Source organism: Rhincodon typus, chromosome 1 (assembly GCF_021869965.1).
Source record: "Rhincodon typus isolate 14 chromosome 1, sRhiTyp1.1, whole genome shotgun sequence".
NCBI lineage: Eukaryota > Metazoa > Chordata > Chondrichthyes > Orectolobiformes > Rhincodontidae > Rhincodon > Rhincodon typus.
Genome location: NC_063332.1, coordinates 116,285,219 through 116,302,784, shown reverse-complemented (window position 1 = coordinate 116,302,784; position 17,566 = coordinate 116,285,219). Strand labels below are relative to the sequence as shown.

General features: G+C 43.6%; 1 protein-coding gene across 1 annotated transcript in view; it reads right to left on the bottom strand.

Moving 5' to 3' along the window:
- LOC109935393 (arylsulfatase J-like) overlaps positions 1-1,208 on the bottom strand; it is an 18,466-nt gene extending 17,258 nt beyond the window's left edge. Inside the window, exon 1 of the mRNA XM_020534028.2 lies at positions 353-1,208. Within this exon, the coding sequence (XP_020389617.1) occupies positions 353-654 (302 nt within the window). The 5' untranslated portion in view covers positions 655-1,208. The remainder of the gene's footprint in view (positions 1-352) is intronic.
- Positions 1,209-17,566: the final 16,358 nt, after the last annotated feature.

Below are 17,566 nucleotides of genomic sequence, written 5' to 3'. Positions count from 1 at the left end.
GCAGGCCAAGCAACAGATGCTGCTTGGCCTGCTGTGTTCATCCAGCTCTACACCTTGTTACCTCGGAAACAGGACATCTTTTTAAAACAGCCATGCTTTTACCTATTACCACACATTGTGGATTCTTTTTAACTTGTAATCCAGAAGAAAATATACATTTCAGCACATTAGTAGGATTCCGGCAGGTTTTATAACTTCACCTGCAGCTTTTATTTGCATTATCTGCAGGTACCATCTCGCACACCTAACTGCTGACTGCCTTGCAATCCTTGCCAGCGAGGAGTGAACTGATAAACTAAGCGGACAGTAGGAGTCAGGAATCTGCAAAAACAGAACGTGTTCAATACTTAACCGGCCTGTCATGAGTTGGCTTCTGGACGGGGTGCAGATGGGCTGGATGTAGTAGTTCTCCAACTTAACCCCTTGTGCAGCAAGTCTGTCCAGGGTCGGGGTGTGGATTTCCGAGCCGTGATAGCCCACATCGTGGAAGCCTTGGTCGTCGGCGAGGATGAAGATGATGTGCGGTCTGGAGGCGCTCTGGCTGCCGGGATCCTGCACACCGGGGGCTCGCAGTTCAGGTTCGAGCCAGTCCCAGGACAAGTAACCGAAGGTCAGTAAACTCGCCACTGAGAACCCAGCCAGGGCACCGATCATGACGGTGACGGCGATGTTTAGTGATTTTTTTTTTATTATTTCCCCACCCCCCCCAAAGGTCAGACTCTGGAGCACTTTAGCAGCGTGACTGACATAGGCGGGAATGTTGCTGGGTTTTGGGGAACAGCAATAAGGAAGCGGATAGTGTGGAGGAGAAGCCGGGCACAGTGGGACACAGCGTGGGGGATAGTAGCGGGTTTCCCTTCACCATGCTGGGCTCCAGTGCACGGTGATGCCGCTGCTGCTGCACTCGGTGCTGGGGCCGCTCGCCTCACCCTATCGGTCGAACCGATCCTCGGCATTGGCCGCCCTCCGCCCACCTCCCTCACCGCCTTTCATTCATCAGGGTCGGCTGCCTCCTGAGGGGAGGGGGGGGGGGGCGATGTTCGGGGCACCGGCTCCCAGCCACTGCAGCACCGCCTTGCTTTGTGGCAAACGCCCCAGGAGAGGTCCAGCTCTCTTTAATAGTTTAGGCAAGGGGTGAGCTGGCCGAGCCTGCTCCAGTCCCCGCTCAGATCACATCATCGGTCCACCAGCTATTCCGCCACGCCGCCTTCTCGTTCAACGAGTTACAGAATTGTAGTGTGTGCTTCTTTTAAATAGTGCGAGAGCTGGGGGGGGCGGGTGGATTCTGGAATTTTGACTCAGGGACTTCCGAAAGCTTGTGATTTCAAGCAAACCCTGTTGGATGGACTATAACCTGGGTGGGGTATGACTTCTGACTCGGTTAGGGTCAGCAGAAGGTACAGTGCAGTCGTTACGAGGCCTTAAGTTCTTTGTGCACGCCGACTGGATTCAATATACTACCAACTGAAATAACACTATTTCATAACACAAATAAAATCACTTCATAACACTAATAAAACCACTTCACAGCACAAGTAAGATCACTTCATAACACAAATAAAATCACTTGTTTAAGGCGCAAGTGTAACTCTTTTAGCTTTTTACTTCCTGTTCATTAATTGGCGATAGAATTCAATTCGTATTTTAATCCTGCAATGCATTTATATCATTTTCCCTGCTACTTTAAGTAATACCCTGTCAAAACAAATACTCTTTTAGCGTCTGCCAAGGTAACAGAGTAACCTCGATCTTCACCTACTGAGCACTGATCCCAAAGATTGGACAGATTAGTTCTGAGATTAAATCAATGGGCGAGAAAATGATGAGCAAACACAGTACCTTCAGTACTTTGTAGTTGAAGAAAATAAGTGGAAGCAACTTTTAGTAGTTGTCAGTGGATGTATTTCTGTAAAATTTAATCTCTATAAGTAAAACTAATCAGGATCAGTCATCATGTGGCCTCCTCCAATAAAAATGTCAATTTAGTATCAAACTGGGTGTTCATATTAATAACTGATGTCTATCCAAAGGTTATAGTTGCCTACCTGTGGGGAACATAAATAAGAAAGCGATTACTTGTTTGGAGAAGAAGCCAGGCACAGTGGGATACAGCAATGCAGGGTGACATGGGGAACTGCAGCGGGTTTCACTTCACCATACACTTTCACACCTTCCGGGTGCTCCGGTTTCCTCCCACAGTCCAAAGATGTGCAGGTTAGGGTGGCTTGGCCATGCTAAATTGCCTATAGTGTTCAGGGATGTGTAGATTAGGTGCATTATAGGGGGATGGGTCTGAGTGGGATGCTCTGAGGGTCGCTGTGGATTTGTTGGGCCAAAAGGCCTGTTTCCACACTGTAGGAATTCTAAGAATTCCTAAGAACACTGGGCTCCAGTGCACAGCGATGCTGCTGCTGCTGCACTCTGTGCTGGGACCGCTCGCCTCTCCCTTTCGGTCGAACCGATCCTCGGCATTTCTCGCTCTCCCCCCACCTCCCTCACCGCCTTTCATTCACCAGGAAAAGCTCAGCAGGTCTGGCAGCATCTGTGAAGAAAAATCAAAGTTTACTGTTTCATGTCTGCAGAAGATAGGGTGGGGGGAGTGGCAAATGAGTGAACGATAGATGGGGATAGAGCCCAAAGAAGAAAGAAGAGCAGTTGGACAGACAAAGGAGTAGATAACAATCTGGCTGAATAGTGGTTAATGGGAACTGTTAACAATAGGTAGTGTGTAATGGCAGACTATGTGATTACAAGGTCTGGTTTGTAGGGTAGGAGCCGGGACATGGGAGAGTTCAGGCCCTAAAATTATTGAACTTGATATTGAGTCCGGAGGGCTGCAGTGTCCCCAAGCGGAAAATGAGGTGTTGCTCTTCCAGCTTGCACTGAGCTTCACTGGAACACTACAGCAAGCCAGAGATTTTGGCCAGGGAACAGGGTGGTGTGTTAAAGTGGCAGGCAACTGGAAGTTCAGGGTCATTTTTGTGAGCAGAACGTAGATGTCCTGTGAAGCGGTCACCCAGTCTACGCTTCCTTTCCCCAATGTAGAGGAGACCACATTGTGAGCAGCGAATGCAGTAGACTAGATTGTAGGAAGTGCAGGTAAAGTGCTGCTTCACCTGTAAGGTATGTTTGGGCCCTTGGATACTGGGGAGGGAGGAGGTAAATGGGCAGGTATTGCACCTTTGCCGGTTACAGGGGCAGGTGCTGTGGGGCTGTAGGGAGGTGTTGGGAGTGAAGGAAGTGTGGACCAGTGTGTCCCAGAAGGAACAGTCCCTGCAGAAGGTGGAAAAGTGAGAGGAGGGAAATATGTGTCTGATGGTGGCATCTTGCTGGAAGTGGCAGAAATGGCAGCTGATGATCTTCTGATGTGGATGCTGTTGGGATGGTAGGTAAGGAGAAGGGGAACCCTATCGCTGTTGTGGGAAGGAAGATACGGGGTGAGAGTGGAAATTTGGGAGATGGGTCACACCCGGCTGGGGGCCCTGTCGACAATGGTGAAAGAAGGTGGACGTTTTGGAGGCTCCCTTTTCAAAGTTGGCCTCATTGGAACATATGTCATGGAGACAGCAGAACTGAAAGAGTGGAATGGGGTCTTTCCCCCTCACCCTCTCCTGCAAACGCAATTTCTCACCTTCACCCTCTAACCTTCCCCTGAGCTTCCATTCTGTTCAAAAACAAAGTTGCTGGAAAAGCTCAGCAGGTCTGGCAGCATCTGTGAAGGAGAAAACAGAGTGAATGTTTCGGGTCCGGTGACCCTTCCTCAGAGCTTCCATTCTGTTTCACTTGATCCTCCTCACTTTCTTTCTAACTTACAAAGCCATCGCTTTTACACCTCTCTTTTCAGTTTTGAAGAAGAGTAATCATATTGAACTCAAAACATTAACTCTATTTCATTTTCCACAGCTACTAGACCTACTAAGTTACTTCATCACTTGGTCAGAGACAAAAAAGCTGCAGATGCTGGAAGCCAAGGTAGACAAACAGGAGGCTGGAAGAACACAGCAGACCAGGCAGCATCTGGAGGAAAGGAGCAGTCAGCGTTTCGGGTATTATCCTTCTACCCATCCAGTCCTGAAGAAAGGTAATACCCAAAATGTTGACTGCTCCTTCCCTCCAGATGCTGCCTGGCTTGCTGTGTTCTTCCAGCCTCCTGTTTGTCTACTACCTCACTTTCTGTTTGTATTTCAGATCCTCAGCATCCACAATATTTTGCTTTTACTTTAGTACAGAACAGAAGTGTGTCCAGTCTAGATAGGAACAGCTGGATGAAAACAAAGACCAAGGTCCATGAAGTCTACCTTTTATCACCCTGGCAGTCAAGATGATGAAGTTGTTTACTAATCATAGCAACCAATTACTGCAATGTAATTATATTACAGCAGAATTGATTAGCAAAGTGGTTTAGCAGACAATATTTACTCAATGGAAAAAGGATTGGACATGACATTTTTGTTCTCTATCTGTGTTGGTTTCTCAGGCCTAAACAAAATGAAGATTTTTTTTAAAATCTACATTGCCAATGAACTTGTGGTGAAATAAAACCTTGCATTAAGGGAATACCACTTTGATATCAAACTGTTTTTATATTTAATTACTCGAGGGCACATGCCAATTGGTGAAAGCAACTGAGAATTCACATTGATAGAGTTGGGGTGGTTTTTTTAGGTTCGGTGTTGGAGAATATTGTGTTTAACTTACTTTTTTCAATAAACTAGTCTACATCAGTGTCCCTAACTTTCATGTTACATAAATGACCTAAACATGACATACAGTGCTCTTCAGATATTGTCCTTCTCTTCTTTAAGTTTGCTTTGAACCCACTCCTCAAAACACCCTCACCATTGTTGTAAATTATACCCCCATTCAAAGCCTTTTTCCCTCTCCAAAGTTGAGAACATGTTGCTGTCTCCAGAATTGTGCTCACCTTTCTTAGATGTTCATGTTTGAATTCCTCCAGCCAGATTTACAGCCATTTCACAGCTTCAAAATGGAGCTTATCAAATGAAAATAGAGATTATGAAAAAGAATTCAAAAGGGAATATCAAAGTTTTCATAAATGCAATAGAAAGTGATTGAATATGGGAGAATATGGACCCAGTAAAGACAGATACAGATGTTACTCTACTCAACAATAAGTTTATGCTATCAGACCTTGGAAATGAATATTTTGTAGTATTTTCACAGTTGAGAAAGAGGAAAGGCAACAGCAAGCTACAAGGGGAACTTAAAGTAAATCTAAGGGCTGAACCTATTGGGAGGAAGCATATGGTCCCTTTCCAGCAAATTTGAAGATGAATTAGTGTCAGGGAAGTGGGGGCTACTTGCTTTGGGGGTCCTATGTGCCCATCAGAGGCACCTTCCTTTAAGCTCATATTCCCTTTATCCTGTCCCCAATCCTGGTCCCAGTAAGCCAGTTCCCACTGTCTCCTCACTCCCTTCACTGGGGCCTATCAACTAGATCCTGCCAATAGCCTGAGTTTACCTTGGATCAGGCCTCCACTGGTTCCTCTTTTCCATGGAGCAGCTGTAGTCCCAGCAGTGAGCACTGCTCCAACCTGTCCTACTGGTACTCAAGAGCTGCCAGTTATCTAATTCACTTGCAGTCCTCCTAAGTGGGACTTCCTCCTCAAAAGCAGGTGTAAGTCTTGCCTTGAGTCAATTAATCCCCTGTCAGTTGTTAACATCGATGTATTGGATAAAGACTTGTGGATGGGGGCCCGAATAGGACTGATGAGGAACATACAAGGCATAACTGGGACCCATGCCCATTCTCATAGCCATATGTTTGACTTTGGAGAAAATGAGACAAGTTCAAGGAAAAATTGTTCTAAGTGAGAGCAAGCACAGCTAGGTGAAGGAGGGTGGTGGTGGATGGTGACTGTTCTGGCCTTCTTTCAAGGAAGAAGTTGGAAGTCTTCAGGCCATCCTGATGGGGTGGACATGTCGAGGGATTGCACATCATGGTGAGGAGGAGGCAGCTAGGGCCAGAAACCTGCCAACTGTGGAACTGATGTTAAGCGTCAGAAGAATCACAAAGAGACTGGGAAGAGCTGGAACAAGGGGAGAGAAAAATAGTGTCATCACGGGAAGAAATCAGTGGGGCAGGGACGGCTGAAATAATGGGTCTGCCATGCAGCCCTGTTTGTGGATTTTGGGAAAAGACCAAAGTGGGCTGGATTATAAAGCTGTGGATGGAAGATCTCCAGAGGGGCTGAGGTCAGTGACTTAATATGGCTCCAGTTGTGTTTAACTCTTCTTTGTTGCCCCCAAATGCCATGTTTCCTATCCTCGTTGTTATCTGTGAAAAAAGCAGCCTGCAGGTTTTAACATTACATTATGTCGCTGGCACTAAAAAGCATATGAACATTGAATCAACGTTAAATCTGGAATCCACATTTTAGGAGGGATATGATTGCACTGGAGAGGGAACAGAGGAGATTTACCAGGATTTTGTTTGGGATAGAGAGTTTTAGGTATGAAGAGAGACTATATAGACTGGTGTCGTTTTCTTCAGAATTGAGGAAATTAAGGGGAAAATGACTGATATGAAGGTCATAAATAAACAGGAAGAAATAGTTCCTCTTGATGGGGGGATCAATGATCAGGGTACACAGATTTACAATAAGGGGCAGGAGGTTCAGGGAGATGTGAGGAAAATAATTTTCACCCAGAGAGTGGTGAGAATCTGGAAATTGCTGCCTGTTTAGGTGGTAGAGCTAGAAACCCTCATGACATTTCAGAAGCATTTAGATGTGCATGTGCAAGGACAAGGCATGCAAGGCTATGGGCCAAATGCCGGGAAATGGGATTGGAATAGTTGGGTGCTCATTTTTGATTGTCAGAGTCAGGATGCTGTCTACATAAAGAGTGGGGAGCTGAATGTTGGGTAACCCACCAACGTTGTTAGTCTTTCTGCCCTTTTGCAGAGTTGCTTTCGTCCTGGAAGTATTATGGGAGATGAAAATGGGTGGCACTGTGTTTATTTTTGGTGCAAATGGGAACTGTCCTGAGTAAGTGAGTATAGAGGGCACGTAGGGTTAGTGCTGTTGGGGATTAGTTTGGGTGAGGAATATTTTGCAGGCAATAGTGAGAGTGGTAGAGCATGAACCTTGGTGAGAATTGGGTACAGTAGCAGAGATAGAGCGAGTGAGAGGTGTCAGACAGAAGCTGGTGGAACTTATGCACCGAGGGTGGAAAAGATAATTGACCTTCTTCCTGGAGTGTTGTGCCCTCCTCCAGTTGGCTGAGACTGCTTTAACCTGGTTGGTAACCTCAGACCAGGCTGGTACGTTTTACTGTCATGTTCTCCCCCGCGGACTGTAGTGGAAGAGGAATCCCCATCTCTGCACTGTCCTTTCCAGCAGAATATTTAGGTCCCTTTCCGCAAAGTGAGGTACTCATTTCCTACTGCCTACATTGTCCAGGACAAGTGTCAGCTGACTGTGCTTGTCCTGGTGCACAATGGGTTTTGAATAAAGACGCAGGCTCCAAGGGATGCTGATTGAATTTTGGGATATCCGCTGAGCTTTGAGTTGTTCTATGAACATAGCAGAGTGAGAAGGGGCTGGAATCAGATGTAAGGGATACTACAGGCATCAGAATAGGTAGGTAATGAGGCAAGTCAGGTAAGATATGACAGACAAACTCACTAAGTCTTACAGTGGAAACAATTTAGTAGAAAGCTAAATTAACATAAGATCCAGTGCATGGTTTCTTACAGCTTGGGTGTGTTGTTAATATACCTTGGTCTGTAGTCGTTTTATAATATTCAAAATAATTCTATGAAAATTAATCATTTAAACATTACAACAATCTAAAAAGTACCATAAAAATGCTAATTAGCACAAATGGCATAAAGGTCTTACAATAAACAAATAGAGTTTATGTTCGTCATCAATAACTACCTCAAACGTCTCATAATCTGTCTTTGAAACCAAAGCAAATTTATTTTGCTTTCCATCAACGTTGTTCTTTTGATTGATATTCCAGGGGAGAAAGGGGAGTCTTGCCACTTCTAATGTCCAAATACATCAGCTACCAGCTGTTGTCTAGTCATTTTAGGAACTGGAGTTGAGACAGTTTGCGTGGTCCAGAGTGCGTGGCACAGTGACATTCCCCTTTCACCTCCCTTTCACTCATTTCTGGCACAGTTCTATCTGCAGGGTTTTGGGTCAAATCTTCCTGTAGAGCCTGGAGAGGCAATGGTAGTACTGAGTGGTACTATCGCTGGACTGTTAATCCAGAAACCCAGATAATGTTCCAGGGACCCGGGTTCAAATCCCACCCCGGCAGATGATGTAATTTGAATTCAATAAAATACCTGCAGTTAGGAATCTAATGATGACCGTGAATCCATTGTTGATTGTTGGGAAAAAGCTATCTGGTTCACTGATGTCCTTTAGTGAAGGAAACTGCCATCCTTACCTGGTTTGGCCTACATGTGACTCCAGACCCACAGCAATGTGGTTGACTCTGAACTGCCCTCTGGGCAATTAAGGATGGGCAATAAATGCCAGTGACACCCTCATCTCATTAATGAATAAAGGGGGAAAAAACTTTCTAACGGTGCTTCCTCATTCCTTCACAAGAATGGTACTGGCTCTTTCTTGAACTATTAGAAAGGACAGAAACCAGATATAACTGCTGTACAGAATGGAACAGACATGTTTCTCCCTCACAGACTTAATCTTCAATGTATTGCAGTATCTGTCAGAAAATAAAGTCTCAGTAATTTTTTAGATGTCTTACAATGTATGATTCATGTAAGTAAAATTTAAAAATATCAGATGCTCCTTTAAACAGTCATTTTAAGCTTGCTAAAGAGTATTTTATCTTGAAACATGAAGGAAGCAAGATAAACATTAAGATGGAAATTTTTAAATATTTCTTAAAGTAACTTTAATCTTGTGAAAGAGTCCTTTGCATTGAAATATCAAAGGAGTCAGGTAAATGTTAATAGAATAAGTCAGATATATATATATATATACATATATAGATTTTAAAAAAGTTACTTAAATCTTGTGAAAATGTGAAATAAATTATATCCCTTTAAGAAGTCTGATAAACCACACTAAAAGATTATATTGGCCATTAACAAACAAAGAGCAACATTGAAAAGGCCTGAACTTACCTCTGAGAGTTCATATGTGCTCCTGCTTATGCCATTTTGGAGAGAATAAGCCCTGCTGAGCTGGCTTTATGCTGTTAATACCAAGCTTAAACAAAACAACATTAAAGTCAGTGTTCAAATGTTCAAATTGATGAACTACATATCAGTGCTGCTTAACAAAGAGACTATCAGCAGATGCTACCCAGACCCCATTCTTGCATACCACAACTTCTGGATTTTGGCACAAGCATGAACACCATGGAAATTGCAATACCATTAACGCTTCCATTAGTAGTGACCAGCTCAATCTTCTTCAAAACTTGGACTGCAAAATCTGATTGTAAAGAAGAGGCACAGTAAGTTGTGCAGGGAGTTCTCAAGTGGGTGGCACAGTGGCTCAGCGGTTAGCACTGCTGCCTCACAGTGCTAGGGACTCGGGTTCAATCCCAGCCTCCGGCAACTGTCTGTGTGGAGTTTGCACATTCTCCTTGTATCTGCGTGGGCTTCTAGCAGATGCTCTGGTTTCCTCCATAATCCAAAAATATGCAGGTTGGGTGGATTGGCCATGCTAAATTACACATTGTGTCCAGGGATGTGCAAGTGAGGTGGATTACTGGGATGGGGAAGGAGGTGGGGGTGAGTCTGGGAAGGATGTTCTTTGGAGGGTTGGTGTGGACTTGTTGGGCTGAATGGTCTGTTTTCACACTCTTGCGATTCTATGGAGGTGGACATATTAAATAGGCTGGATCTTCCTCAACCCATGTGGATTAGGTTATAAGAAGGATGAGTCCAATCTGCCAGCCAATGAGCTTATCACTGATATGATTGTGGTCCATTTCCCTGTCTTACCCCAATAACCCTTGACTCTATTCAGGTTTGGGGATGAGAAACTATGTGAAAGCAACATTGCATCAACTCCATGGCACATTCATACCGCTGGAGAATTTCCAAGGTGCTGTTGGTAAACCAGACTGGCAGCCTACTTGACAGAAGTGGCAGCTATTGAAATCCCAATTGGGGGTAATATTGTAGTCTCATTGGAATTTGAACACCTTTTCTACCTTGCATAGAAGTCACCAGTTCCATGGAGTCAATGCCTGTTCTCCCCCTGTGTGGTAGGCTGGGGGTGTGCCATTGAAACCAGGAGGTCAATGCCCAAATGCATTTACATCAAAACTAATCCCTTAGCTCTAAAGGCTTTATTAACTTCAGTCTTCAGCAGTTGACAATTTTCCTGAATAGTTCTGAGGAAACCTCTATGTTGAAGTGTTCTTGCAGCCCTGATCTGCCTCAGCAAATTGTACCTTTCCTATTAGGGGTCTATTGAATGTGCAGAGCTGCTGATCCTTGGATTAAGCAGCTAACTAAGCCTGTCTGTTGGCGACAAATGTTGAGATATAGAAGCATGATTACAAGAGGTCCAGGTTCACTTCTTGCTGCCTCAGTAAGGCAGCCAACATAATCAAAGACCACTCCCACCCCAGTTATAATCTCTTCTAACCTCTTCCATTGGGCAGAAGATACAAAAGCTTAAACATACTTACCAACAGAATAGCTTCTTCCCCGCTGATATCAAATTTCTGAATGGACATCTCAAATTTTAAATTTAAATGTTGATCTCGCTCTTTGTGCACCTTCTCTGTAGCTGTAACATTAGTATTCTTCCCTCTAATCTATTACCCTAATGCACTTTGTACGGTATGATCTGCCTGTACTGCATGCAAAACAAAAACTTTTCACTGTACCTAGGTACATGTGACAATAATAAATCAAACAAAAAAAAACAAATCATTTGGTTTTGATGCCCTGGTACCAAAACTGTAGGAAAATAACAGAATTGTGATAAATGTTGTTCAATGTGGCAAATGTGGGACTGACGATATCTGTCTGGGCTTCCACTGTAGTTCAGAGACATTGACTGGCTTTTGTCTGTGGTGGATTGGAAACTGAGACATTGGCCATCAGGTGCTGCAACACGGGTGGCTCTGACAATGTTGTAATAGAGTTGACCACCATGTACACACCGCCAAAGGATGGGCTCCAAGCTATTCACCAAAACTCTACATTATGGTGACGATGAATCCTTCGGTTCTTCTTGACAATGACAAGAGACTCTCTGGCAGGGCTGTTAATTCGCCAAACATCTCATTCATCATTGTTCTTCTGTGAGTCACCCTCCTGAGCTCCTCATCTCCTAGACCATCTCCAGGGAACTAATACAAAACCTCCCCTGGCCCTGAAACCAGCCCATTCAGGTCAGGTGACTCAGCACCAAACTCCATGCCAGCTGTAAAAGTTTTCCCAGTGCCATTGTCTGGGATTTTGGCATTAGTACATGTCAGATTACATTACAGAGCTTCTTCATCAGTAGTGTGGTATTTCCCTCCCACTTCCTCGTGAGGCTGGTGTGGTGGACTATTAGCAGTTTTTGGCTAGCTGAAAACATAAAATCAGAAGAGGAGGGTTGGAATTTGTCAATGTAAAGAAAGAGTCCTGGGCCATGCTATATGTAGCTTGCCCATCACTCAGATAACAGGATGAGACCTGAGTTGAAAAGCACATAAAGAGAGGGACATGCCATCATTCTCAATGCTCTAGTAATGCCAGTGCTATATACACTGTCGTTGCCAATTCCATGATGTGAAACATTTATCTCCTTACCAGGCTTCAGGGATGAAGGCATTCCTGTGCCATTGTTTTCTTCCTTCTATTGTGTACCACCTTGTCCTGCGAGAAAGAGGCAGAACATCACTGGTTGTGCCATATAGTGTATGATTTATGTGTCTGCCATAGCTGGAGGTACATGGGAGGAATTGAAACTGGCTGTGAGGTTGGTATCATTGGAATATGATTGAGCGTGAGGCAGAGTGTTTGAGCCAAGTGGTGAATGCTCGGGATAGCTGCTGGCTAACTGATGGGACTATGGTGCGTTGAGCAGCATGAGGAGTTGGCGGTGTGGTAGGAGAGTACTCGGGGATTCACTGCACACATGAGGCTTTGGAATTTCTCTGAGCCAGCAGCCTCTAGATCAAACTCTAGGCATTGACCTTCCTGCTTATGTACTGATTTCCTTTCGAGGCTGTGTTTTGTGGGATTTCTCAGTCCTCCGCACAGCCATGACTTCTGGTGTTGTGCTGCACTACTAGGCCTTCAGGACTGTGCTTGTGATCCTGGAAACTCTCTTTCATCTCTTTTGAACAGCGCCTTAGTGCAGCCACTGTCAGTGCATACTGCTTCATTCCAGTGAGTGCAGTTTCCCTTTAAGAGGAGCAGACTGTTTGCACCACCTTCTATCAACACATGGTGTTGGGTTTTCTCCTGAGCCAGCACGGTGGCTCCATTCAGTCCAACGGTACAATCATTTAACAGAGGAAGAAGCAAGAAGTCTGCATGCTACGTACCTTAATAGGAGCGGTTGTCTGTGAACAGACTGTAAATAGAGAGCTCCGCTCCTGAAAACGGGCCTCAGCAAATTTCTTTTTGCTCTTACCACTAAAGAAGAAATATCAATTAAACCATATTTTGCTGCTTTTTCAAAAAACATAATATTGTTAATGCACAGCAATCGCAAGATATCTTTCCCCAAATGTACACTAATTGGTGGCTGGGTAATGGAAAGAACACAAGAAACTTCCGACAGGGCAGATATTAACACATTCAACACAGAAACAGTGGAGCACAAGAATTTCTATGAGTCCGCATTCTGCATTTAGTCCGTATACAAAGTTCCAGCTGCTCGATAACATCACCAACGAAGAAATGTGTTCACATAGCGTCACTAGAATTATTTTGAGTCCACGGAGTTTGGAATCATAATGGTGTAGTGTTTATCTTGGAATCCTCATTTCTAGCATTTCTCCCTTCTTCAATCACAGGAATGTCTGGACACACTGACCTCATCACACCCTGCTGTGTGTATGCTGCATAGATACGGGTAGCAACAAGGGATACGAAAGAAGCAAATAAGCTTTGGTTCTCATTTTTTGTAGAATGAATGCCTTATTCATTCTGAAATCTATTTTAAAGTGTAATTATTATTTTCTGTTTTCAGGTTGAATTTCTGCCTTACATATTGAAGCTGAAACGTTCTCACCTGCAGTTATTTTTCGGATTCTGAGAGGCATCTGAACGTTTGATTTCAGTTCAATTTTGTTGGTTGTAAATAAAAGATAGACTTTTGCTGTTTTCAGGCTTTCTTGTATGTGATGGCCCTGCATTTATCACCAATAAGAGACCGAGCGATGTTGGGCATTCAGGAAAGCACAGTAGTGACTACAAGAAACTTGTAACATGGGGCATAGCTAAGGACCTGTGAGCTTAAACAGCCATACAGGTAGCAATGTGCAGTGGCCTGTGCAAGGAATAGCTACCTATGCCTTTATGTACCCTGAGAAATGTTAGTTTGATGGTGAAGGGTAATTCTGGACTGCAAGTGTTTGACTGGGGGTACAGCTGGTGGAGCAATGTGGCACTGGCACCAAGGATGCCAGTATATGCTGGCTATGGCAAGTGGGAGAATCGTTCTCGCGTTGGATGAGAGGGAAGCCATTGGGGCGGGATAGGTGATTAATGAGTTTCGGATAGCAAGGAAAATATTCACTAGGTTGAGAAACCCTCCATGAAACACAACAAAAATTACATTTTGCAAAAGCATGGTTAGACTTAGCCCATAATGTACCCAACACAAAAATGGGCGTCTTGTTATAAAATGTGCGTAACTACATTCTGCGAATGCTAAGCAAATCTAGCATGATATACCTGCAACATTTCAGAGAAAAATGTGCAGTAATTTAGGTAAGAACCGTATGGACGTCAGTGAAATTGGAATGAACCCAAAGCAAACAAGCTGAAGTGTTGTTGGGGAGTGTGATGTGGTCAGATCCAAGGGCAAGCAGTCTTCCATTGACAGTATGTGGACTAGAAGCAGCCCACAAGAGACTTTTCTGGGACCTGCCAAAGTGTTTTGTTGGTGCTGTGGTAGGGGAAAGCTGCCAACAGGTCCTTGAACACTTATGAATAAAATTCATTAAGCTTTCTAGCCAAAAATATAAAATGGACTAGCTGTTGAACAGGTCGAACAGTTAAAGAAACACAATTCATTCTTTGCTTATTTTACATGCTGTATTTATAACTGTAAATTCCTTCTTTCCTTTCTCTATTGCTGAGGCAATAACATATGCAGATGACTGAAAATGCAGACTTCTGATTCCAGTCCAGTGCCAGTACCAAACTGCCTTCAGAGTTAAATCCATTCAATAGCCTGTCCATATATACGTCCACCAAAAATTGAATGGACAACACTGATTTATAATTGTCTGATTTGTCACAATTTCAATGCAAGCCCAAATTACTTTCATTTCATAACCAGAACATAGTCAAAGTGCCCAGGCAAGTCAGCACAATTTTGTAAGTATGTTGTTGGGGGTACTTTGGATGTGCAGAAAATAGGTATAACATGTTTAGCCGGGAATCTGATGTTGTTTCGGATCCTAACAGCAGTGGGAGGATGTCTGACATCAGTTAAGGTATTTAAAAATTCAGTGAACTGAAATTCATGTCTCTTTCCAGTTTTATAATGGCATATGGAACCATAAGGCTTAAGAGCCCTGGCTTGTTAAAGGAGGCAGTGAGATGATGAGAGTTCTGTGCTGCCTCTTGCAGTCAGCTAGCCAACTGCAGAGTCAAAGCGCAGTGAAAGTGGGGGGAACATTAAGGAAGGCATTGCCAGTCAATTACAGAAGAGAGAGTAAAAGTGAGGATGCGTGCTACCAGCATCATAGAGGGGCAGAGGCACTTGCTACCAAGGGATGAGCTATGGTACGGTAAGGGGGAGAATGGCCAAATAGGCAGAAGGAGCAGGCCTAAGAGACAGGCCAACTGCCAGTGGATCCAATCCTCACAGTCTTTCTGGCTGTTCTGAGGACAATCTCAGAAGGGATGAAATCTAGGCACCGGTGGGGGCACATTAGGAAGAACTAAAGACCATTCATGGAGTGAGAATGGTGCATAAAGACACAGCGGGGTATGCCAACAACTCTATATGTGAAAAACAGCTTATCCTTTCATGTACAGCTGAAAGTGCTCCTGATATCCATGGTTCTCCCATGAGGCAGTCAATGATCTCTGCATCACACTTCAATTCCTCTGGATCTTTGTAGGAAACCAGTGGAGACATGTGTGGATTCTCACAGGATGCAACCCATCATGGGGTGATCCAGTGGACTGGTGATAACATAGTCTACGCAACTGACCCTGGTAGAGAGGTTCATCACTGGATGCCCCTTGTGTAAGGTAATTGCATGTATGAGGCCATGGCTCCCACAACCTTCCACTCCCTCAATGTTCAAGTGGTCTGCAGCCACTAGAATCAGATTGTTACGGTTTGTACAAGGTACCCTCAGGTACCAGCACTATTTGAGACCACTGCTTGCACTTTCAGATATAGATTCTCAAGGGTAAAGGCTACATATTCAAGACAGGGAAATCCTAATGCCAGTGAAAATCCTTCACACTGCAGTAGAAGAGCAGTACAACACTTGTCACAGGTCCGCTCAACACTCTTATGGCATTTTTAGGTATTTCCTTTGAGTTTTCCTTTTCTCTTTTATCCTCAGATTGTGGATGATAGTGGATTGATTGTTTGAAACTAGTTGCTCTGAGAAGGTGATAGTGTCAGCCTGCAGAATATTCCAAATGAGTACAACTGAATGGTTTGCTAGGTGATATCTAATAGCATTAACGTCGGGTAAGGAGTGTGGGATGGATTCACCTGCTGAGATCGATTACAACTTTGGTGAATTCACAGGATGGCAGTTTCCATGTCTATTTCTCATTCCAAAAATGTGTGGATGTATTAAATTCATCATTGTGACTCGTGATGTTGGGATGTCGAATTCATGACTTCTTGGTTGCAAATCTAGCATTGTAACCTCGTACCACTACACTCCATCATTTTCTTAAAAATTATAATCTACTGTTTAATATTCTATCTTTTTTGTCCCATTCGACTTTAGCTAACCTTATTTTTGTACACTTGCGATTGCCTTAAGTTGAAGGTTCTAGTTTCAGACTCACATCTCTCACCGTAAGACTGAATTTGAAATTCTCTCATGTTATGTTCACCTTTACCTGAAGGATCCTTTACTATGAGGTTAATAACCTAATCTAGAATTCCCTATTGTAAAATATGGAAAAGCAGTGCATCCAGTCAATGTACTCTAATGCATCTGAAGACATCTAATTTCACAATGCCTGTTAATCAGTTAATAGCTTACCAATGACAGATGTGACAACCTGGCAATTTGGCAATCTCATTACTAAATAGTCACTTACCTTTTCAAGACAAAGTCCTATTATCACTCACTGTATTAAAATACCTAACTTATAATAAAGGATTTCATTATGACACGTGAATTTGACAACACTTCATGATATTATCTTTTGTACAGCTCCCAACTACACATCTGTACTGGTCTTGTCAGTCATGTCTAGGAGCCGTTCATCAAAGTACGTCAGAAATTTGGGCTGAACACAATCCTGGAGGTCCGTCTGTCAAACTTTCAGGAAGATTCAAGGGGAGTGGCCTGTCAGGGCAGCAGAGGAATCTGTGACTGATTTTACACAATGATATAACTCTAATCATGAATACTTTCATAAACAACTGTGAATAAAGTTGGGGGATGGGGTAGGAGAGTGGGATTGGAAGAAAGTTACCAAGTAATTCTGAATTTCACTTCATTAATAATAGTTGGGCTGTGGTGGGGGTTTGCTGGTTTGGAAAGGCTCAAATTCTACATGTCTACAAACCTTTCCAGGTTGGATAGTTCAGGGGTTTGGGGAACGTGCTAGCCAAGTTGTTCTTGTATAGCTCCAATAGTAGCATGCATTTAACAACGTGGAAATGTGGCTTGCTGTGTCATATCTGGAAAAAAAGCAGAACAGTTCCAACCTGTCTGATTACCACCCCCATCAACCAATTCTCAATCATCAGCAAGGTGATACAAGGAATCATTGACAGTGCTATCAAGCAGTAACAACCTACTCACAAATGCTCAGTTTGGATTCTGCTTGAGTCAGCTTGGCTCTGGATATCATCATAGTTGGTCCAAAGTTAGGCAAAAGAGCTGAGTTTCAGAGGTAAGGTGAGAGTCACTGCTGTTGTCTTCAAGGTAGCATTTGATTGCCAGTGACGTTGAGAAGTCCTCGCAAAACTGAATTGGGAACCAAGTGGCAAATTTTTCATGGTTAGAGTCAGAACTAGTACAAACAAGAATGGTAATGATTGGTGGAGGTAAATCATCTCATCTCTGAAATATCGCTGCAGGCATTCCTCAGGGTAGTGTCGTGAGCAATATCATCTTGAACCACTTCATCGGTTACTTCCCTTCTATTATAAGGGCAAAAATGTGGATATTTGCTGGTAATTATTGATGTTCAGTATCATAGATGAGTTTTCAG